The sequence below is a fragment of the Atractosteus spatula genome, chromosome 4 (genome assembly GCF_055471065.1).
Source record: "Atractosteus spatula isolate fAtrSpa1 chromosome 4, fAtrSpa1.hap1, whole genome shotgun sequence".
Lineage (NCBI taxonomy): Eukaryota > Metazoa > Chordata > Actinopteri > Semionotiformes > Lepisosteidae > Atractosteus > Atractosteus spatula.
Genome location: NC_142709.1, coordinates 31,419,397 through 31,442,610, shown reverse-complemented (window position 1 = coordinate 31,442,610; position 23,214 = coordinate 31,419,397). Strand labels below are relative to the sequence as shown.

General features: G+C 36.7%; 1 protein-coding gene across 1 annotated transcript; it reads right to left on the bottom strand.

Moving 5' to 3' along the window:
- Positions 1-214: 214 nt before the first annotated feature.
- On the bottom strand, positions 215-22,294 carry cdc16 (cell division cycle 16 homolog (S. cerevisiae)). The gene is made up of 18 exons (XM_088912497.1): positions 22,128-22,294; positions 20,850-20,904; positions 19,160-19,257; positions 16,725-16,763; positions 14,487-14,627; positions 13,246-13,405; positions 12,821-12,915; positions 11,335-11,468; positions 10,694-10,773; positions 10,465-10,514; positions 9,745-9,818; positions 9,392-9,517; positions 6,723-6,875; positions 6,204-6,267; positions 4,144-4,205; positions 1,606-1,741; positions 900-990; positions 215-789 (listed from the first exon to the last, which is right to left on the bottom strand). Exons 1-18 carry the CDS (start codon positions 22,173-22,175, stop codon positions 506-508), a joined length of 1,890 nt encoding a protein of 629 aa, XP_088768623.1. The 5' UTR covers positions 22,176-22,294; the 3' UTR covers positions 215-505.
- Positions 22,295-23,214: the final 920 nt, after the last annotated feature.

Here is a 23,214-nt window from a genome sequence, read left to right as displayed (position 1 = left end):
CAGTCCAACACAGCACAAAAACACTCACTCAAACATACATTCAGAGAGACTAATTAACACAGACAACATAGATAGTCGTTCTTTGGCTGTGGGAGAAAATTTATATTACCTCATTCATTCACTCTTAGCTGTTGAATCAAACCCTAAAAAGTTCTTTAGACACCAATAATAAGAACGTGATTTTTTTTGTGGAAACAGTCAGGACTGCATAAATTTAAAAACAACTTGTAAAAAGCAATTCACATGCTGTTTATTATAGGAATGCATCCATTTGAAAAACTGCCGTTCTGTTCAGAACATTTTATTTATTCAATGATGTAAAAATCCACAGGTAGATAATACATAGCTGGGCACTGGGAGCCGATTTTGAGACAGTTGACTTTTTTGGCTGCTGTGCTTTCCCATTTTAGATGGGGATGGTTCAGGCCTGCTTTCTCCTCGCTGCTGCCTCAGGAGACGTTTTCCTCCAACACATCTGAAAATGACCCCAGGAAAATGATATGCCTCACGTGCTGGTGTCAGACATGGATGTTTCTAACATCATGTCACTTTCGTACACGTCAAACTCAAACGGGACAATAGGTCGAGGAGCAGTCCCAGCTGATTTGTCAGGATGAGGTGTAGTTTCTAAAGACATGATGCTGCTCTCCTCGAGAGTCTGATTTTGGCACTCGCTGGTGTCCACTGAGCTGGTGTTGGCTGTGGTGGAGTTCACTGTGCTGGTGTTGAGCATTTTCATCAGGGCAGGTGTACTGAGGGGGCTGCGGAGCTTGTCCTTGAGGTCAGTTCCTAAAATGAGTTTCAAATTCGATTAGTTATGTATTTACACATTAAGCTCACCGCCACCCCCACTTTGCAATAATCACTAATGAGGTTGCTGGTAAAAACTGTTTACTTACCTATGTAGGCTTCCTCATCACCAATGTACATTTCGATACAGTGCCCCAGCATGGTCACAGAAAATGCATCATCTCTTTTAACAGCAAGGGCCTGTCATGAAACAAGCAAATTAAAAACACAAGGAAGTTATCAATTACTAATGGAGTAAAATTAGCTCAATTAAAAACATCACACTTTTAACTGCTTCTTGTTCATCTTAAGAGACCAACTTAAGAATTCCTCTGTATGCTAATTAAAACCATCAATATGAACATTATACAGAAATTATTTTTAAAATTCAAGCATGACGTTCAGAAACAAAAATGAAAAAAGGGAATAGCTACTGGAATTGTATCAAAGCAGGGCATCAAAGATGGGCTTTAAAGAAAACATTCATGTCAATGAATCCTGCAGCCGGCAGAGGAATCCTACTCCATTGGGCCCCTGAGCAAGGCCCTTCACCCCAACTGCTCCAGGGACACTGCATAAATGGCTGACCCTGCGCTCTGACCCGAAGCTTCTCTCCCTGTCTGTGTGTCTCATGGAGATCAAGCTGGGGTATGTGAAAAGACAAATTCCTAATAAAAGAAATTGTATATGGCTAATAAAGTGATCTTATCTTAATGAGTCAAAAAGATACAACAGACAGCTTGATTTAAGCCAGAAGGTTACTGTCAAACTTGCTGAGCTTTTGTGCTAACTTTGACTTGAAAGCATGAAACTTACCGTGTGAAAATAGTCAATGGCACTCTCAAAGTCTCCCATGAGGCTGTGCACATATCCAATGGCAGCATATGTCGAGGCATGCTGGGGAATTAGTACAAGAGCCTGTCGATGGTACTCCAGAGCTTGGTCATATTTCCTAAGAGGAGATAAAGTTTGTCAGGAATATTATTTAATGTTTCTAAAAGAAGGCTCTTCACACCCCTTAAATACTAATGGTCATGTATACATACGTGTATAACAAAAAATTGAAATTGAGGAACTCCAATTAGACTCCATAGTGCACATTTATAGGCTTTTAAGGCTTCTCTTACTCAGATATACGTCTTCTTTATTCCACATAAACACATATTAGAACATGTACTGTACATTAAAACTCAATTCAAACCAAGTCTCAAAAATGCTTCAGTTGATAGAGCTGTTACAACCCTTTCACTAAAGTGTACAATATGTCTCAGGTTGCACTGATCTGTTTGAGAAACACAAATGAATGTGAGGTGTAAAAAAGACAGGACAAGCATGTGAAGAGTGATCTTCATATACAGTATGTAGTTCAGCTCCTTTCCTAGTGAATGTCTGTTTACTGCATAATTAAAGACGTCAGATTGAGAACATAAATTACAGGCCCACGTTTGTGAATTATTTATGGAAGGGGAGAATGACACAAACTGGTGAATTTTCTTTAATCATTCTTGTCACCTACAGTATAATAGACCACCTTTGAGGAAGATACTGAACACTTCAATTTGAATCTTTTTTTTAAAAAAATTTACAAGCTTGTTTTTAGACCCTGAAGAGGAACAGAATCACACTAGCAACTGCTGCTCCTCTCGTGATGTTCACTCAATTATACAGCAACAGCAAAAGGAAGCCTGCCAGAAAAGCACTGAAGGAAGTGGTACTTAATGTGGGTCATCAATAACAAAAGAAGCACTACACCAGCTTGGGAATCGCAAATTTCACCTGTTTTCCGGGATTAACACTGAGAAATATTTGCGTTTCTTATTCTTGTTATTCACTGGAGGTTGAAATTTCTGAACACTGCATTAGTCCAAAAAGTGGGGACCTCAAGCTGGCTATATTTTGAAAAATGTGCAGACAGCAGTGATATCACAATTCAGAAAGCAGAATTCTTTCAAAGATGGAACAACTACACAGGTGTGAATTACACATGGAAGCTAGCTGTAGTGAGCACTAATTATCTTTAAAAAGCTCTTATAACGAATTAGATGCCTTTAAATCCAATAAGGACTCATGTTTGTGAGGCCCCCTCCCCAACTTAAAATGTGGTTTCTTTATTACTTTGGCTGAAGTCGTGTGTGTGAACAACAGCTTCTAGAGATGCTGCCCTTCATGAGGGCCTGACTTCTACACTCATTGGTGCTGAGAATTTATCATTAGAGCCAGAGAATTAAGTACTCCCATAGCTTGTCCTTAGGGTTAGTGTCTAAAATCGGTCTCCTTTTAATCTAATTGCTCTAGAACATATTCTTTGTCTTTTAGAGATTAAAATGTTCAGCCAGGTAAGTAACCTGCACAGGAGAACTACAGCAGACCATTGAAGCAATGGGCAATGATTGTTTTACTGCACCCACAACCCTGGAAATATTATATTACATTTTGCTTTGGAAAGGCTGAAGAAACAATGGAGAATTGTATTTTATCCCTTTCCACACATCAGCCTGTTTAGCTGGTCTCTGAGAGCAACAGTAATGCTCTGTCATCTCATGCATATTTTAAATTCCTTGCAAGGAAATACATCTGAAACCCTGGCATGGCTCACAGGTTGTTGCCTGACACCTATGGCACATTGTATTGTAAGCAGCATAAAGATGCAGGTAAAATATCATCTCACATAAAAACATAACTGCAGCCCTCCACTGCAAGGTTCAATTGCTATTTGCTTAAGTGGTACCAAAGAAAGAATGACATTTCAAAATTATGATGTTATACAATATGTTTTAAAAATTACATGGTACAACAATACAGCTGCCTTGTGACAAAATCATCTATTAAACCTCAGTACAGACAATGATTTAAGAATGTTTTAATGTGCCAAAGGTAAAACGAGAAGGCTTTGATAAAACTGAATTGATCAAGTGCAGGCCAGCAAGAGCAGGCAAATTATCCATCTGATGAAAAATGACAGTAGAAATACTTTTGCTCTTAAAGTTGTGTGTCAGTTAAGGCCTAACATTTAACAAAATGTGCAGACGAACAATAGATTTTCTCACAGGCCCAGTGCAATGGAAACTACAAGGAAGTGCATTTCAAATTGAGAGCAGAAGGCACTTCTTTACCCAAAGGGTTGTGTGAGTCTGGAACAAGCTATCCAGACAAGTTGTTGAAACCAATACCCCGAGGTCCTTTAAGTAAAGCCTGGATGAGATCCTTAAATCAGCTGGCTACTATTAACTGAATGAGCTTCATAGGTCAAATGACCTTCTCTCGTTTGTAACTGTTCTTTTGTTCTGAAAGCTATGACCTAAAAACTGTAATGGTCAGCATAATCTTCACTCGTTTACTTCAGTGCTTACTCACTTAAGTTTTCGACAAACATGACCCAGATTGTTTAAAAGAGGCTCCCATTTATCAACATTCACCTGAAAAAGACAGCAAAAACAAAATTATGGCAGTGTTAAGCATAGTTTATAGCAAAGAGAGAATAAGAATAAGCACACATAACAATGCAGACGTCTTCACATTAACCTTATAATTGCATGCATTTTATTAATTTACTGTCTGAAAGACACAAACATCTTTAAGACTGGCACTAAGACTGCAGAATTAGTAAAAGGATCACTCTTTACTAAAGGCATAGAATTAAAAAAAAAATCACAAGACTTGAAAAAAATATTGTTTGGCACCAAAAGGCTCCGTAAAGAGCTCGTACTACTTATTGTTCAGAAAGCAGACATTAAAAATGACTTTAAAAAGTACATAGGTTGGAACAATTAACAGAAAGGTATACTTTAGCCATTCTGGAACAAAAAAAAAAGTTTTCAACCAAACCGCATTCGATCAAGACCTGTTACTGATGATGCTTTGTTCAAAAATTAGGATCACTGTGATACTTTTGCAGTGTTGCAAACCACCTCTGTTCACAGCTAAAAAAAGCTGACTTCCAAATCCTACATCTTGTCAGACCAACTAACCACAAATGTGTGACCCATGGTCTGTTGTGTAATCCAAGACGACAATACAGATATAAGGGCCTTTTCAGACCTTACTTAGAGCAATGAGCTTTGACGAGGGAAAGGAACTTGATTTGATCCTACAGGGAAACCTGTGTGACACAATTTCGCACACTGAAGTAAAGCTACGAGGATTTCAAAGACCTCAAGAACACATAACAAGAAAATGACATTGATCCAGCAAATTAACAAAACGACAATTCAGCTTGTCCCTTTTTTGCATTTCAGAATAAACATTTAATATGTATTGTGAAATTCCCTGGGGTGCAGTGGTGAAGCAGGCATGCGTTACAAGTTGGATCTTGGGTAACGCGAATTGACACGACACACCCCAGGTTAAAACAGGCTAAACAAAATCAGTGCTTTTAAGGTCTAAAGCTGACACAGAAACCAAAACTCTGAACTACTAGTCAGTTGCTATGTTTTCTGCTCTCTGGCTTTGACAGACACCAGAAGCCCCCACTTCCTGGTCTTTAAACTGTCACCCGACCATGTGTCCTTCTCCAGTTGGTCAGGAGATAAAGGGCAGCAGGTCATTCCCACCTGCCTTCTGGGAGGATGAAGTTCAGTCAAGATTCATCCTCTTTTCATATAGTAGAAGGCAGTAACTTCAGACATTTTGTAACTACCAGTCCATCAAAAATGAAATCCTAAATCTGTAAATTGTTTCAAATTAGCAAAAGACTTTTCTTAAATGTATTGTATCATTTTAACATTTACTGATAGATAACGGGGAAATTTTAAGATTTTGATAAGTCTCAAAGTGACTGATATAAAATATTGTTGTTTAAATCGTCTACAGAATGCTGTTTTGAGTTCATGAAGGAAAAAGCAGCAAGGTAAAAAAAATAAGTTCAAATGAGAAAATTCACAATGAGCTGTGCTCAATACTAAGCAGAAAGAATACCACCTTTTTAAAACCAATTAACATTCACAACAACACAACCTCCTGAATAACTGTCCTATATCAACTTTGCTTTCATTTGCACAGCTTTTCAGTTAATTATTTAGGGGATTTATTTGAAGGATACTTTTATCTTAAGAATATAACTTTTATACATCAGGGTATTTTAGTGGAGTTACCTAATAAAGCACCTTTTTAATGGTATAACATCATTACCTCACCTTGCCGTTATGGATCTAGAGTCCTAACCATTACCCCACAAGGCTGAGCAATACAACAGCCTAATCATAGTTTAAGACCAGCTTTTGTGGTAAAAAATGCTACATAATTTTAAGTTGATAAAGTGATCATACACAAAACTATCGCAGGTTTAGAGTCTCGAGAGAGATTATTAAGAATAAAACTGTGCAGTTTACTGGCACAGAAACCAAAAAGAAAACTGCACAAAATTCCTTACAGACTGATTCAATAAGATGATGGTGAGAAAACATTTACACAAGTACCTCACTTCCGATGGCTTTTATTTTCTCCAATGCATCAAGAAACATTTTCTCCGCCATCTTCCAGCTGAAAAGTCACACAATATTTATCAGAAAACTTGTATAAAGTTTTCGACAGGTTGGGAAATGCACTCATGTATTGCAAAGTTGTAAAAATTAGATTCATTTACGGAAGAAAAATAAACAGGAGACCTGGTAACTTTTGCGGGTACACAAGTATAACCTACAGCTCAGACATCACACGATATTTAAGTGCTTTCAGCAACACATAACAACCTTACATGAAATCCCCTGAACACTGTCACCTTGGCATTTAAGAAGAAGCTACAGAAAACTATTTATATGTTTTATTATTTATTATTACATTTGACTGTTTTTTTACGTATTTGTATGGTGTAATATAATACACAGTATAAACTCTCTCAGTCTAAGAGAAAAAAAATCTTAATATCATTTATAACATTCAAATGTATCCCCATGCTGTTAAATAAAAGATACTATATAGCTAAAAGATTTTCTTACTCTCCATTCTGAAAGGCCACCACGCCCACTTCATGCATCACGAACGGATCCTCTGGAGCGATACTTAGGGCCTGGCTGAAGAATTTCTCAGCCAGCTTGGAATTGTTCGTCAAAACATATTCCAGGCCAATGTACAGCATTGGAAGGTGGCACCTGGAAATGACATTGACAGTACAGAAATACAGTTTTTACTAAGATGACATATACAGTATGAACTGTACAGACGTTTCAATAGCAGTATCCTGACTATCAGCATTCTGAAAAAATAACATCCGATTTCACTTCTATATTCAGGTTATTGCTGGAATACTGATTCACACGGACACTATACTGGAAATACCGTTTTTCACAATGCAAGTGAATATCTTAATAATGAATATATTTGCAAATGGAAAGCCACTAGCATCAAAGCTAGGATGTAGTAAAGCTATCAGAAACTGTATTTTTATGGTTGAAATGAAGACGTACAAGAAGCATTAGTACTTGCTCATGGCGAGCAGGTAGTGCACTGACTTCAAATTCAGTTTAAGCATAGAACAACTCTTAGGCAAAAATGTAACCATTTTCAACCACAGAATGGCCTGCTTCCCTATTATTGCACGTGTAGAAAAGAAATTATCTTAGTCAGGTTCAGAGAAAGGCGCAGTGAGTTTATTATGTATGCATACAGGAATTGCTCAGCCACACGAGCAACAGGCAATTCAAAGTACCAGCTGGAACTTTTCCCATTTATATAGACAAGCAGTTACAAAAACAAGCACAAAAAGGAATGATTAACATATTTGTGCAGTAAAGCGTAAAGCAAAGATATCACAGGACAAAGACAGCTTATTTACAACACCAGACATCCACTCACTACTAGTCCATGAACATTATTTCAAAATCTTGTGCAATTTTAGTGCCACATAACCTTATCTATTGCTTCTGTTACTTCTCAGGCAGTTTTTCTGCCCAGACAGTTAAGAGCTACAATGTGCTCTTAACCCTTTCCTTCACATGTAACGCGTGAAGTACTATACATAAAAAATAAAGTTCAGTCCCAAGCAGAGTTTTTACTTTTTCTCGCTTTAAAGCTTGTAGTCGTGGCACTTTGAAGTAGAAATATTTGTGATATAAACAATCTACTCCACACATTCAAAGCAAACGACAAAAAAATATGTAAATGGTTAATATGAAAACTGGTAAAGTCATGATTTCACACTAAGCTGATGACAGTTTAATATATATTTGGAGTAGCTATTCCCAAATTCATGTAAACAGATGTATAACACCCATTCCAAATATATATATATATTCCAAATACTCTGTAATTCAAAATACTATCTGCATTTAAACAACAATTGAGAAACAAGAATGAATGATCTTATCCAATACTGAACAGAGCAACCGATGTGTCATTTGCTCTCTACCGTATTCCATAAGCACACACACGACTACCAGGTTCAAGCACTAAAAAATCATGTGGCTGACTGATACATATTGTGAGACAACCAAATATTATGTTACCGTAAGAGTATATTTGAGATCAATCGCCTAAACAATGAGAATAAGGTTCAAAATGTTGAAGTAACAGAAAACATAAAACTTTTTATTACCCTAAATAGCTGAAGCTCCTATCCTATAATACAGCTATATTTTTAGAAAAGAAAATTCCAACAAATTCCAAATTGGTATTTTTTAATCATAAGCACAGAAAGCCGTTTAATTGTTGGTACAAAAAAAATGTTGGTACTGGGGACCATCTGATGTGACTTAGCATGTTTTTTATGAGTAAAAGTACAAAGTAAACTATTGTTTTATGCATTCATTTTTTCAAGATCAGACAGAAAATAGATGTAGGAAATCAGATCTGTATGTGGTATTCAGATTCTACATACTCAAATGAAAACACTATACAGAAACAAGCAAACAATGGAAATTCCTGATTCCGTCACCCACAATGTTCCATGTTTATCTCCAGGTTTAAAATCCCAGCCTATTCAAACATTTTTCCCCAACTAGCAAACCTGGTTAGATAGCTGCATAACCCTCATTCTTAGCAAAGGTCACAGAACAACATGAAAGTACATTTACAGAAAACAAAAATCCTGACATCTGTGATGCAAATAAACTACATTTTTCTTTAAGACTCTTGTATTGGACAACAAGCCCAATGACATACAATTCAGATCACTAGGGAATAGAAAGAGATCAGATCATTCATCAGCAGTGCACGAATCGCCAGAAAATGAACCTTAAAAATGCCTGTTGCAGTTGAAGCAAAAACTTCTAGGCGAGACTGGCCTATATGCTATCACAGCATGCAGCAATGAGAGTCTAAACAAGCAGTGAATTATATCACAAGACATAGACAACACTTGAAAATGTGAATGCAGAAACAGACCTTATTGCTGTGTGTGGCATTGGATTCAAGTCTTGTGGTCTGAAGAATGACCACTGGGATGTATGGACAAGGCAGTAGGAACCTCCTCCCAACCAACAGGTTGCTGTTTGGCACTGAAGTTTGGGATGGTGGAGGACTTTGGCACAATGAATGTTGGAAAATAATGCCCATATTTATACACTAGATTGGCAGCAACTGGGTCTTGTCCTCCACCCAAATGTTTAGCATGAATCGAACTATTTGCACAGCAAGTTGATAGATACTTTTTGACTGTATGCTGACGTACCCTTTCATGAGCTTGGAAGCAGTGAAGTAGGCAGCCATAGCTTGGTCATGTTCACTCTCCACTGCAAAGGAATGCCCAAAAGCAATCCAGGCAGGACCAAAATTTCTCTCCAAGGCAAGGGCTTTACTGAAAGGAGAAACCACAGTTACTCAAGGTTTGGTTAGGAAGTTTACCAAACAGTTCTCTTCTTCTTTGCTTTCTGCGTTTTTCTAATTAATGGGGTATAGCAGATGTGTCCAATGCAAGTAAAAATGGAAACTTATTTAAAATGAAGGAAATACTTCTTCTTTTCATTAATGTTCCTTCCTTTCATGAACCTTTTTAAAATCTCCTATTGCGAGCTTTGTACTTACCTAAGGTATCTTCTTGCATGTTCATTTTTGTGGCCAACCATGAGGTAATAGCATCCAACAGCAAACCATGACACCTGAGGAAATGCACATCTATCAAAAACCTAACCTATCCTACCCAGATTTCTTATTCAAAATAAAATGAGTCAAACCAACCATTGTAAACATAATTTGCACTAATTAACACTTAAGACAACATCTTTTAAAACCTTGCTCTCAACAACACTGTATTGAATACATACTGTATGTTCTCATTAAGTCCTTGGCTTCACTCACTAGGGCAGGGGTATATAAAAAATTTCCATTACATGACTTTTAAGCTACCAAAAAATGAATTGACCCTTAATTGCTTCATTAACCTAGGTCCTGAAAAACACATTTTTTTATTATCAAAGATGCAGCGAAGTCTTGCTATGGGATGCCAAGTTTAGGTGCCAATATTGACTAGCCTCAAACTTGGAGTTATTAAAATAATGCTTTTAATAAAACATTTAAGCACTGACTACAATTTAAGAACTTTAGTTTGGCAGAACTTGTTAAATTTCTTTGTCCTGTAGGGTAATTTTTGTTCTTTGTAAAATTAACATTAACAGTAACATTTCTGGACCTTTTTCCATTGCATTTTTTTCCCCGTTATGGAATCCTACAAGCATGAAAATCTATATGCAAAGTTTATTAATGAACACCTTGATGCTAATCAATGAATCAAATAAATGTACTTACTGTACCATTCGGGTACAAATCCACCAATCTATGTGCGAGGTAAAAAAGCTCTGTTAATAAAAAAAAAGTTTTCATTTAATTTTTTATTTAAATCAAAGCTTTTTAAGCCAAGCCACAGCAACAGATAATTACTTTTCATATACAGTAAAGGTAAATCTGCAATCAATATCAAAGAAATGCTTTAACAACAGGACACAGGCAGAGAAAACTAAGTAGGTCCTCAGTTTACCATTTGATTTGCTGAGCTCCACCAGCGTTCCTATGTGTAACGGGAGACAGTTGGCATGGAATGGGTCTTTGACCATCACCCTTGAGGAACAGATAGAAACTTATCAATTTACACAATCCAAATAAAAATAATTTTGGTCTCCTCTTTTAAGATGATCTTTTCCTAATGCTCCACTCCAATAGTGGTAGCTGAGTGATCAAATTTTGAGGTCTTATTTTCTCTGTCTGAAAGCAGTTCTGTCCTACAGTGTATTGATCCTGAACTATGATTCATATAGAAAAAACAGAAAACTTTTAAATGTAAAAATTTTTTTTAAAACTTTTAAAACTTTTAAACTTCCCAACTTTTAAATGGTCTAGTTAGGACTGGATGTAATTTTAATCACGCATTAAGACTAATATAACCCACAACATAAAATAAAAACCTTAAAAAGAAAACATTTTCTACATATTTGGATAAAGACAAATAACTAATTCCATGTCAGCTCAGCCTTTTGCATTTACTTTTATCTAATATGAATTATTAAGAAAAAGTAATTATGAATTAAGTACACTTAGGCTTGATGACACTTCATGATCTCATGACAATTCATAAACAGTGAAAAATTAACATTTGAAACAGAAAGCTAAAATTATACTTACATTGATGTGAGTTTGTAGCATGTATTAAAATCACAGTTATAATAATGTCTCTCTGCTAAACACACAACCACATCCAAGTTGTCTTGAAGGACATTTACTGTGCCAGGGATAACCAGCTCACTGGGTTTGTTATACTGGAGAAAGAGGGTGAGTGTTTATTTCAGAAAGCAATCTCACAGCATCTTAAGACATTAGCATAAAAAATTAAACTACCTAACAAAAAACTGAAGTAAACAGGATTCATTACAACCACTTGTGTATAATTCATTAACAATATGTCATTGTGCTACCAAGGGTATATACATAATAAGCACAATAATTCATAAATGGAAATGGTTTGAAACATCTTTTTTTGTAAAATCCTGTGGGAATCACAAGCTGCTAGAAGCTAACTCAAATCAAAATATTTAATAAATAATATGGTTTGGAGCTAAGAAACTGTTTTTTTACAGGTACCCTAGGAGGGTAAGTCAAAGGAATAAGCCAAAGGAAACCTGGCAGAACACTGCTTCCCATGGATTTTGATCACAGGCTAACTGATTTCAGTTTTGTAACTGAAAAATATATATTTTTTTAAAAATTCAGGTTTTAAAAGGTCAAATAGAATTTAGCTGTTACCAATCATGTACCAATTTCTGAGTTTCAGAAATGCCCTCATTCAGATGCGTGGCCTGAAATGTAACCAACTGGACCTCTGCTGAGGATGCTTGTCCTCGGCATGTCTGATATTGTGTCACTCCCACATGCGGGAGAGTCTGATACAGTGCCACTCTCACGTGCGTCTGTTTATCATGAATTCATAAAGTAGCACCAGGTGCTCAGTAAGAGATAGTGGCCAGGAATTTGAGGACAGGCTACATGCAGTTGTGTTCTTGAGCTGGAAACAGTACCCTTGAAGTTGGGCATTTCTGACACTCAGAAACTGCCTAACGAAACAAGTTAAATAAAAGTCTATAAACAGGCAAGTAGATCAAATAAGTCATCAAATAGCACTAGAGAACTGGAGCTCAGCCGGAATGAAAACCAGCAGATGGTCTTCCTTCTGCAACAGATGTGGAAATCACTTCTCTAAACAATTTTATTGTAGCTGTAACTCAATAAAGCTCACTTGCAGTGCAGAGTCTCAGGCTTTATAGAAAACCACCATCATTTTCAGGGTTGCTCTATAGAGCTCAAGGCAAAGAAGCTGTGCCAGATCAAGGGACAGGGTTAGCTTTATATACAAGGCATTTCTGTTTTCATAGCCCTCAGTCCATCATGCATGGAATTTAGGTGAACAGCAAGTAAAGAATGATTCATAGCATAGCATGTCCTGAAACAAAACATCAGTGACATCAAGCTGCTTCAGCAATGGTGTAAAATGGTGTAAAATGTAAAAAAATATTAAATGAAATCTGAAATGTTCCTCTTTCTTGTGCACACTAAACGTGCTCAGCCTGATGAAACTTCCCTGGATATTTACCGTTAAGCTGTGCCTCCCACCCACCTTTTTCAATTTACTTTCAAACAGAAAACGCAGCAGTTCCTCCTCTTCTTTTGTGCATTGCTCACTTAGTGGAAGGGAATCCAGAAACTCTTTTTCTGAAGTGAAACACATTAAGCTCTTATGTAGTAGGGTATGGAGAAAACACAAATAAAATGACTGAACACATCAGCAATATACAAAAGCACAAAACTGTTTCGTAAGCTGTGCTTTTAAATATTACTAATGTGTGGATCTACCTGTACCTGATTAAACAATGTCAAACTATATATTACAATTTCAGTACATTATTTAATTCATATAAATACATTAATGATTTCATAGCATATAAAGGGAAGGAGAAATCCCTGAAAATGTTTTTATTTCCTCTCTGTTATGTTGTTTGGTTCAATTTAATTTCTTTTAAAAGGTTATTCAGAAAGCCTTACCTTCTTGAGCAGTCAGCATGTGGTGGGCTGTTAAAAGGTCAAAGGCTTCAAAGCAGTAGACGTCTAGCTTCAAGGCCTCTTTGTAGCTGGATGTCGCCTGTGGTCTCTTTCCCATAGCATCATAGATCTTCCCCCGCAAAAGGCAGATAGAGCTCTTGATCTAGATTGGATTGTCACAGGGAAGTAATACAACATCTATCAGTATTTGATAAGCAGAACACTAAACAGTACATTCTTGCATTTCAAAAAAGCTGTAGTGTCCAAACAGAACAGCAAATACTAAGACATTAAAGAATCTAGAGGTCAAGAAATGACATGAATAACATGCAAATCTTTTTGACACACTAAAAGTACTATATCATTGAGTTTGTATGACCTGAACATTAAACAATATATAGGGCACCTGAGATACAGTATGTACTTATCTATGTTGTCACCATTAGCCATTTATTTCACTGCAGGGAATAAAAACAGTGCTTTGCTTCACACAGTTACATAGAGCAGGGTGAACCATGTCAAAATAATTGGTATATTATAATCTCTCGTATAACTGGACAATAATCGTATCTCAGGATAACTGGAATATTATCGTATCTCAAATATACTTCACATTACCGAAACAGTGAATTTTTCGTCAGAAGTTATCTTCTACTGTTGGAAGGTGGTGTAAGAAAAACAGCTTTTTAGTGTAAGTCCTATATGTATTATTTATGTTTATTCCTCCAACAGAACATTACCATTCACTGAATTAGGTATGAATACTTAAAAGAAAAAATAAACTAAATACACAGAACATGGGAATAAAGGTTGTAATTTAGGTCACCAACAAGCATCTCGATAGAGATTAGGACATTGATAAATATGCTCTAAATGATTCTGGGAAGGTTTCGGCAGGTGTCTGATAAATCCCTAACACACAGCTGTTTAATTCTCTACAGCAGCAGGTGAAACTCATTTATCCTACATTAGCACTCCAGAGCGATGGGTTCATTTCTAAGCTTGGGTGTCAAACCAGAGAAAGCACATCTCAAATCCACTTTCTATCCAACCTGAAAAACAACTGAATTAAACAAAATGCATATAGGATTTGGTTTTGGCACAATGGAAAAATGTTACCATTTAGCTTGAACATACCTGTTACCCCTGGTCTAATACCTAACAATACTATCAAAGTATATTTCTGTATTCTGTATTAGATGTGCTTCTGCTCAGGAAGCCTGTGGGAAGCCAGACACACTTACTGAAGAGGTAGGCATGCCCCAGTCCTTGGCTGACTCCTTGATGCCTTTGTCCTTCTTTGCACTCTTTCCCAACAGCTTCTTGCTAGGGGGCTCTTTCATGTCAAGGATATCAAGAGCCTGCTGGTACTCCGCAGCAGCATACTTTAACAAAAAGAGCAACAGAACTTGAAGGGATAAAATCTTCAAATCTCAAACAGGCACCAGTGGCTTTTCAAAAGTCAGCATCACCAGATGTTCTGCCAACACAGACACAGACACACACAAATGCCTGCACAACACACACAAAAAAGTGGATTTCTTCCCAAGGATGCCATGATATTTTTTATTACTAGTACAGCATCATGGCATAAACAGAAACCATGTAGAAGTGCTTGAAATGGTAACAGGAAACACTTCTTCACATAAAGCACAAAGGGAATCTTGAACACTACCCAGATATGACATCAAAGCCAATAAAGAAGCAGCTGGATGAAATCCTCAGATCAATTGGCTATTAGCTACCAGTTACGGGCTGAATGGCCTCCTCTTGCTTGAAAGCTTTGTGCTCTTAGGTTTTCCAGGGAAGGTCTGCTTTACCTGGGCCCTTTCCGGTGTTTGTTCTTCTATGCCAATGTACAGGCAATACAAACAGAACTGTCATCTTTCATTTTTTGACAAAGGTGGTTATTGCATTTTGGCTAATTAAGCATTTTGTGAGTGCATGTAGAAGTATACCATTTTTTATTCTTGTAATTGTACACTGTCCAGGGTGTATCCTGCTTTGTGCCTATTGCTCGCCTCTCCCATGACCCTGAATTGGAAGACGTTGGAAAACTGATGAATTTTAAGTATTTAAAGAACACTTACATGGGGAACAAGTGTGGCCATCATGTTTTCTGAAGTTCAATCTGTTATTTATGATTAATATGATTTTGCTCTGTGCAATGCTATTATGATTATGGTACAAAATATAATGTTCATGATGTTGTTGTTCCTATTTTATAGGAGTATGAATATATATGAAAGTCATTGTAAGGTATATTTATATGTATTTATATAGAAAAGTCTGATGCATCAACTCTAAAAAAACACAGTTGCAAGTCCTAGTTTTAAGGATATTAAGAAAATAAATTTATTTAGCCCATCTAACATTTTTTTCAGCCACCAGAGCAATACAAAGCAGGTAAAGTATATGTATTTTGTATTGCAAAAGCTTCATTTTAATTAAAATTAGGTAATTATTGTGGACTTTAATTTGGTGATTTCTACAAGTAAACTGGTTGCTTTAACATGGAAACACAAAGCTAACTTTAATAACCCAAACAATAGAGACACCTACTGTTCAAACATGTTTACTGCAGTACACTCTTGGAAAATTATACTAACCACAAAATAACGTGACTTAAAAGCATCTAGGCAATTTCTTTGAACCTAAAGAACTGCAATAATAGGGAAACATAAAATTTCAGGACTGATTTATTTTATTCTAGTTTTTACAATGATATAAAACATCATATAAGGATGGTAACTAAGTTTTGTTTTTCAAAACATTTTAAAAATGCTGTCAATAAAAGGGAAATGCATCTCTATTTTTTACATTGAGGAGTTATAATGAATTGGCAATGATCAGTACATTTCAAAGGAAGGAAATGCACAGGTAACATGCACAGGTAACATGCACAGGTAACATGTAAAACCTGAAATTTAGATCACAAAAGTTTCAAAGAATGCGTGGTGCCATATTGCCGTCAGTATCTGTGTTCAGAACGAGGCAACAAAACTTCCAGTGATGCGAAAGCAACCCTATTACACTGTAAACACGCTGTGGCCAGGCAAATGTTGCTACTATATTATTAGTAAATATTTTCATAGAACTGCCACAAACAAAACAACATTTTTAGAAAGTAACCAACCAACTAAAATACACTCATAATAACTAACATTGTTAGGAGACCATGTTCCTTGTTTGCTTACAGTGACTAGTGAGCAGGAAGGGCCACTTTCACGTCATAATTTGCGCAAACTCACACTCTTGCCTGTTTCTCATCTGCCTGCGACATGTCATGCATAAGGTACTTCCACAAAAATCAGAACTTTACACTTAATTTCAAATTTGTTAAACTTTGTGATGCCGTCAATAAATTTATTTTGTTACAGAGATCTAATAAGTGGTCTGAGAAATTGGGACTGCGGTTCCCCTTTAATGTGTCAACTCAAGGGACATACTGAGACAGGGTACTAGTTTGTCAGAATACTCACGTGACATTTAGCAGCAAGGCACTGGCAAGCTCTGTACAACTGCAAAATGAAAATAATTCAGCGTTTACCACATCTGATGAACAGAATACGAAAGCACACAAGAAAATCTGACATTCTGAAAATGATTTATTGATGTGCAAATCTTAATTTAGTAAGGGACTGTGCAACAAACTATTTAAACGTTTTCCCAGATCTTTGACAATATACAGTATATTCAGGGAAACACAAAACAGATCTGCTTCGTGTCATACACATAGCTCAGTCCAACACACCACGATCTGTCATTTCCATACTGCAGGAGGCCCCGCGCTTGTCTCAACTTCCCAAATTGATATGATATTACATCTGATACATGATATTAATGTATCAGACTGTACTTTGTGCTACTAATGGACTTTACTATCTGTATTCTATATTCCTCAGACTTACAGGGTCAATTGCAATGTATCTGCCAGTTTACTATGGAGCTATGTACTCATAGTAAAGTTGAGTACTAGATAGTTGCAAGCTGTAAGCTCAATTGCAACAAGACAACCTGTGAAACAAAACTGGAGATGAGCTGATCCCCTTGTTATATGGGTTAAGTTATTGTTCAACCAACAGCTGTTGGATGCTGTTTGAATTTGATCATGTGGAGAATCACAGTGGCTTGAACTTTCATTGATAAAAGATAAAGAGACATACTGAGACACAGTAAGTGGTCATTTGTTTTTTTATGATGGGCTTAGTCTACATTTATGAGTATGAACTGTTACAAAGGTCAACCTCACACACTTTTGTGTGCTACAATTGCTGAACATTATCTAAAGAGTGATTTCGAATTTATGTCTGTGGATCCTGACTGTTCAGAGTAGGTGAATCTCTGCAGTTTTTATTCATTTTCTGAAGATTATGCTATTGGAGCCTCGAATGAGATGCAAGAGATATTCCTTTATTTACAACTTACAATGAACCACATAAGATAACACACTGTACCCACTCTAGCCCTCTTCCTCAATATCCCTGCTGCTCTCTAAGAACCACCAACGGTCTCTAGTGCACTTAGACTGAACACACTTATTAAGAGTCACGTCTCATTTTGTTATATGCATTAACCTAAATTTTGGTTCACTTCCCTCCCCAAAATATTTATCTTAATATACATCTCAGAATTCACCATCGTGTACAGCAGGCTCTACATTTATGAGTAGGTATAATTCGATGACACCTGTCCTTTCGATTAGAATGTGAAGTAGGTCTATTGTATTGTGTCTGAAATCCAATTTTAGTTGAATATCACAATACAAATTTGCAGCTAAGGATGCTTAAAATCAGTACATATTAACAATAGCATTTCAGTCATAAGCTGTGACTGTATTTGGAACTTTTCTTTGAGATTCAGTGTTTTGCTATAAACTGAGCATACTGTGCTAAACATGTTTTGCACTTCGTCCTGTGCTTTATTGTCCTCTAGAGGGCAGCAGCTATTACTTTTAATTCATTGCAAGTTTGTTGCAATTGGTATGAACCTACAGTAGGGTATGGAGCTGCGTACTAACTATGGGATCATCCCTTTAGTACAATGCTCTTCTTACACTGCAGTTGACCTACTATGGACTGTACACAGATATAAAACAAAAACTTTAAAACCACTTTATAACTATAGGTGTTTAAAAACTTCACATATACTATAAGAAGCACAGATGGATAGCGGCCTATTTACACTGAAACATTCCGCCCCCCCCCCAATACTCAGTACAGCTTGTTCACATTGGTCTCCAAATATCAAAGTTAAATGGCCAAATGAAAGAAACCAAACTGTGACCACTGGAGGTTGGCAAAAGGACAGGTATGGCTTGATTTATACACGTAAAGATAAATAAAACAAGGCATTTGTATGACAAGCATTTCAGAAAGAAATAAGGCAGCAAATGTCACATTACCCTGGAGAACAAATAATAAAACTCATTAAACACAAGTGTTTACTATTCTTTTTTAGCAACTGAAAGAGAAAGGGTTCTGAGAAGCTGATCAATGGAAGGTAAAAATAATAAAATAAAGAGGCAGCAGCAAATGAATTAAAAAATTCTTGCCACGTAAAACTAATTTATCAATGTATCTAGGAAACAAGACGAGTTTAAAAGCAAATGAGTTCAATTGGTTCTTGCAGTGTGAACACAAATTAACCGAATCCAATTTAACAGAGAACAATGCAAATGTATTTTCACACTCAGTATTGTTAAGTGGAAAGAGCCAGGGTACGGACACGTTTTAAACCAACCAAGTCCGTTTGAAGTAAACCCAGTGTGAAAGAATACTAGGATGCACAATCGAAATTGCAGCATGACATCAAAACTACAGTATTTTGCTTGAAACTACACTGAACATACTTTATTAATACTACATTACTACATTAATACTGTAATGTTAGTATTCTGTATGAGAAAAGTCCTTACCTTATCTAGTTTTCGTGATCGGAGAGCATGCGAGGCCCTGTGATATTGTGATGTGAGATAAAGGCACTGTGCTAGCCAATACACGTCCTGTGGGTCCTCTAAAAATAAAGATGATGTTTAGTTAAAGCTTAGTTACTCTTGGAGCATTTGTACTAGACTACCATTCTACTGTCAGCATTACATTTTGAAACAGAGAACTAGCAAAAAACACACTAAAGGTTACCAGACACCTTCTGTATTCTGTATAATAAGAACATACTGTTAAAAAGTTTCCTTTCTGCATTTTTATCTTTGTGCTAAAAGTAACTTCAGAAAACTTTTGGAAATGTTCAGAACAGACAACAAGGTCATGAAATGAAAACAATGCTATCCCGGGCAAAACCAGAGCCATAGTGCTTACAAGGTTATGTCAATAAGTTCGCTGAAGAAGTTATTAAAATGGATCTATCTGCCCCCCTTTCCAGCGTAGTCCCTTGGGCAATTTTATATGAATGCAAATGGGTCACTTTCCCTTGAGCTCTCTGTGTCAGTGAAATAACATTTTGAGGTTACTTCTCTAGGGGAAATAACCATGAGCCTTCAGATTTCAAAACCAACATGGTTATCAGTGACAGTTAGTTCAGTTTAATGCCTGAAAATTTTAGGGTGCTGTCCCTCAGATGCCTCACTTTTCCACTCGTAGCGTGTCAACAATGGAGACTGGATCATGTTTGTGCCATCATATCTAAGCAAAATGCTGTGTGGCTTCCGCTCAAAAGTAAAGAAATGAAGAAGAGGCTCCCAAGAGGCTCAACCAGAAAAGCAATCCACTGAGAACTGGTTGAGTTCTCCGATGGGGTTTGAGCCAGAGTCACATCACTAGTTGACTGCGGCTAAAGAACAGCTGTTCAAAGGTGGACAGGTGGGTCAGTAGAGTATACCTATACTTCCTCATTCTCCCGCGTGTGCTTGTGGGGTTAGTGGCTGCAAGCCGAGACATGAAAAACACACAACTAGCTATTGCAAAGTGGGGATGGGTAAAACGGCAATAATTAGCAAATAAAATCTTTTTAATAAAGTACAGAATCTACTATTTTTACTGGTACCAAAAACCCATCTAAAGCATCCAGATCAGGATTGTCAGTAACACTTTTTTGAAGCCCCGGATTTGAGTCCTTCCTTTGGTACCGAACTTGGGAACTAAGGTTTAGGGACATGCAGAAACATCAAATGCATGCAGATTACTGTGCAAACACTTTAAAACTGCCAGCCTCTGCAACTAATTACCTTTCAAATAAGCTACAATCAAAATTACACAAATGAATTTAAATACCCATTAAGAGAACTTATTGAGCCACTATTGTACATTTTACAAAATACAAAAGAATTAATACATTTAGGTGTAGTCTAATAATTTCAGAGAAGGTATCCTGTGTTTTCCCAGTCCTGGTCCTGAAGTAACTAGAAGACTAAGGGTTTTCATTCTAACACAGTATTACTCCAGGATCAGGTCTGGGAAACACTGCTATAGAATACTGCAATACTACTGTGTACACTGCTGCACACTCATACCACAGTATGCTCCAGCCTAGCAATAATCATGTAGGCAATAATCATGTAGCTTATACATGTAAAGTGAATAATTCTCATTACTTTTATTTGTACCACATACATAAATGAAAACAAGCAGAAGTAGGATATCCATCCTTACCGTGTGATAGTGATGCGATTTTGTCTGCCCAAAACAGGGCACTTTGATACTGTTGCTGCACAAAGAAGACAAAATAAATGATTGATCCAAGTCCCAAAATAACAGGAATGTATGTGCACAAATATGCATTATGTTCAGGAGCAAGTTAAGGTCTGAAGTTTTCATTTCCATCCATTCATCATCAGAAAGCTGCTTTTTGCTGGTTAGGGCTGTTGAAGCCAGAAGCACAGGGCGCAACAGCACCCGGGTTGGGTAAACATCCATCACAAGGCTTTACATACATCAAAAAAACAGCAACACTTCACAGAAACAAGCTGACCTGGTCAGCAAGTCTTTGGAAAATGGGACGACATGCATCCAGAAATGTTGGGGAGAACACACACAGACGCTGCACAAGAGGAGCCCTAGTCTGGAATCAAACCCAGGCCTCACCAACTGTGAGGAAGTTGCGCTATTTGCTACATTACCATACCACCCAAGGTCTGAAAATTAAAGCTCTGTTCTTTCCAAGCATACTTTCCTCCAGCTAACAGTGTGTTCATGTCATATCAACTTCATACTGACAAATCATTACTCTTAAAATATAAAACAACATTTGATTGATCTGTTTTGAGTTTTACGTTTTTAATATTACACTAAGAGTTGGGACTATTTTTCTTTCTAAAAATGTAATACAATGTTAACAAACCACTTCACGTAGCTCTTAAAGGAAAACTTCGTCGACTTATCACTTTCCTGTGAGTCAATACAACTATGTTTGCTTCTTAGCTTACACAAGACATTTATATCTATGTAGATTTCAAACTTTTAATATTGTCATGTTCCTAATTAAAGAGTCCTTCACCTACATCTACGTCTACCTATGCACATGTGAGCATAAACGGCCAACAATATGCAAATTCCTCCTCACCTTAATACTGCACAGCATAATACTACCACCATCTCGGCACTTATTTCCTAAATACCGTAGTTAATAAAAAGGCCGACACAACTTTTCAGACAATCAATCCTTATTGATGATCATAATACAAACTTTCTATGATTATGCTTCCACTTTAGCATTGAAAATACAGCAACCCGGCGAGGCCTATTTAATTATAATATGGTGCACTAATTGCGAGTGTTGCTGCAGCTGGTTCTGTTGAAAGAAAACTGCTATTTTACGAAGAAAAGGATTAATTAAACAGGCGATTTAAGCCTTGGTACTCAGCTGCTGGAAAGGTATATGCAACATTGTAAAACTAAACGAAAATCCTCCTCAAATATAAAAGTCTTTACCTCATCGATATAATGACGAACACGCTTCCGCAGTCTGTCCAGATTCATGATGATTCTCGTGATTATTGCTTTATCATTCAGAATCTTGTCATGCTAAATCTAATAAAAATAAACTAATTATTGGAAATGCTTTCACCGCCTCAATTTTTACCACTCGATCCCGCGACTTCTGTAGTAGCGGTGGTGTCACGATAAAAACAGTCCACCGGGAAACAGAGGGAATCAACAAAAGGGCCCGCTAAGCATTGAAACAGATTGCAATCATAAATGCATAGCCGCTTACATTTCGTACAATTCTTTGTAATTAATAATATGGTCATATTTACACTACTTTTCATCCCAAAGGATACCAAAAAAGATTCACATAAAGGAAGGAACAAATACTTTATTTGAATGAATTAAGCACCCAGCAGGGCAGCAATTGTGTCAGCAGTTCCACTACATACCGTTATCACATCAGATGAAGGAAGCAACTGCTTCACCAACTTTATTAAGACGAAACTTTATGTAGGCCATAATATACAAGCCCAAAATATCCAGGACACTGGGGTTAACACCCCTACTCATGAAAACGGTGACATGGGAATTTTATCAGGCAAGAAGTCTGGGCTTCAGTTTAATGATTTGTCTAAAAAACATCTTCTCCTACAACAAGTGCCTAAATTTACCACTTTGGGAAAATGCAATCCTGAAGGAAGTGTGTCTAACAACAGCCCTTACAACAGATGGTTTTCCTTGGAGGTCTCCAGCCTTGACCAGCCTCTGAGATCTAACAAGATGAGACTACAGGATAGTAACATATTGAAAAGACAGATAAAGTAAGTAGTGTTTTTTTCAAAGACACATACTGTACATAACCAATTTTCTTGAGATTTATTATTTCAAAGCACCTATTTTAAAAGACTAATTAGAGAATATAGTGATCTAATAACTGGAGTTTTTAAATTACAGTGGTAATTTAGTATTTTGTCCATCATTTCAAAGATCTCCATAGTCAGTCTGTGTTCAATTCAGTTTTATCTTTTATTGTTAAAAGTATATACTACCTTTTTTGTATGTCCTAATATAAGACCCAAAAATATTTTCT